This window comes from Sceloporus undulatus, unplaced genomic scaffold, assembly GCF_019175285.1.
Source record: "Sceloporus undulatus isolate JIND9_A2432 ecotype Alabama unplaced genomic scaffold, SceUnd_v1.1 scaffold_14227, whole genome shotgun sequence".
NCBI lineage: Eukaryota > Metazoa > Chordata > Lepidosauria > Squamata > Phrynosomatidae > Sceloporus > Sceloporus undulatus.
The window spans coordinates 1-1,745 of NW_024817144.1; the positions used below are offsets into that span (position 1 = coordinate 1).

The 1,745-nt window shown below is 48.3% G+C and overlaps 1 protein-coding gene across 1 annotated transcript; it reads right to left on the reverse strand.

The window, feature by feature from the left end:
* Positions 1-249: 249 nt before the first annotated feature.
* LOC121918497 (major histocompatibility complex class I-related gene protein-like) lies at positions 250-529 on the reverse strand (the record flags this gene model as incomplete). Its single annotated transcript, XM_042444542.1, has 1 exon — positions 250-529. A coding segment is annotated over exon 1 (256 nt), but the record flags the coding sequence as incomplete, so codon positions are not given.
* Positions 530-1,745: the final 1,216 nt, after the last annotated feature.

Here is a 1,745-nt window from a genome sequence, read left to right on the forward strand (position 1 = left end):
CTGTAGTTGAATACTTTTAGGAGTTTTCTTTCAAAACTCTGGAAAAGAATTCAAAACTGTATCCCTCCCAATAGTCCAAAGGAAAACAGTCCCACTCTCAGTCTGGCCCTTTTTTATGCCAGCAGTGTTTGCTCCTTCTATGATTGAAAAAAGAAAGTCTGTGGAATGTGAGGAATAGGAAGACATTGTGTCCTGCTGCTCCACTCCTTCCCTTCATGATCTTCACTAGACCCCCCCCCCCCACCTCACCTGTCCTCCGCAGCTCCTCCTTCCCATACTCCAGGTATCTCTGCAGCCACTCAATGCAGGTCTCCTCCAGGTAGGCCTTGTTGTACTGGTTGCGTACTGTGTTAGGATCCCACTTCCTCTTGGTGTTCAGGGCTGGCAGATCGGCTGCCGTCCAGGTGAGGGTCTCCTTGTCAAAGCTGATGTAGTCCTTCCCATCATAGCCATACTGGTAATGCCCACCTTTGCTCCCATCTTTCCTCAGCTCACAGCCATACATCCACTGCCAGGTGTGAAACCCTGAAAGAGACCCAGACAAGACGAAGAGATGAGAGAAGCAGCAGAAGACTGCAGAAGGGAGACCCCCCCCCCCCATTAAAGCCCAATAAATGAGGTCCAGACAGGAATGCATTTTTTACATTAATCCAGTCTTAACATTAAAATCCTGAGACACTGACTCTCCTTCTCCTCCCACCTTCCTCTGATTCTCCTCAACAGCTTCTCTGGCCCTACTGCCTTTGGGGCACTTCTTCTGCCCACCCCATGGAGCACCCCCCCATTTCCAAAAGGCAAGGGGGGCACTCTTAAATGGATTTCCCCTGCAGCACTGGGGCCCTGCCAGTCCCCGCCAAGGATCCTCTTCTGTTCAGACTCCCGTCCAGAGAAGGAGACTCCAATCCCAGCTCCCTCCAGAAAGAAAAAGGCAACCTTTTGTATTAAAGGGGGGGGGGGCAATGTGTGTATGTTGATATTCTAAGAGACAGGGTTGGTTTCCAGTGCTCTGGAAAGGACAGGGGCTGGCATTTTATAAGAGAGAGGAGGAGGAGGGAGGGAGCTTTGGCTCCACTTCAAAAGGAGGAGAGAAACCAGAGCATTCCCCAAAAGAGGTCCTCGGTTTCCTGGGATGAAAAGGCAGAGCCAGAGGGGGGTCTGTCTAGGGACATTGCCAAAGGCTCTGATTCAGACAATGCAGCGTTGCCAATTTCCATGGAATTCCCCAGAATCCGGGGAATTTAATCACTTTCCATTTACTATCTGAAATATTTCAGGGGAATTCCAGGGAATTCAACCGGTTGTTGAAAATGCTTTCCCACCCAAGAGGCTGATGGGAATTGTAGTCCCATCCGTCCATTTCCCCAACCCAACAGTACATGAACTTATTAGGAGAGAACTACATCCCTCATCAAGGCCAGGCCCACCCCTCTGAGAGACATTGGAGCCCCTTAGAAGAGGAGACTCCCCTCCCTCCCTGCAGCATGATAGATAGCAGAGAGAGAGAAGTAAGTGCATAGATAGATAGATACATAGATAGATAGATAGATAGATAGATTGCAGAGAGAGAGGTAAATGCATAGATAAATGGCAGAGAGAGGGATAAGTGGACAGATAGATACATAGATAGATAGATGATAGATACATAGATAGATAGATAGATAGATGGCAGAGAGGGGTAAATGCATAGATACATAGATACATAGATAGATAGATGGCAGAGAGAGAGACGTAAGTGCATAGATAGA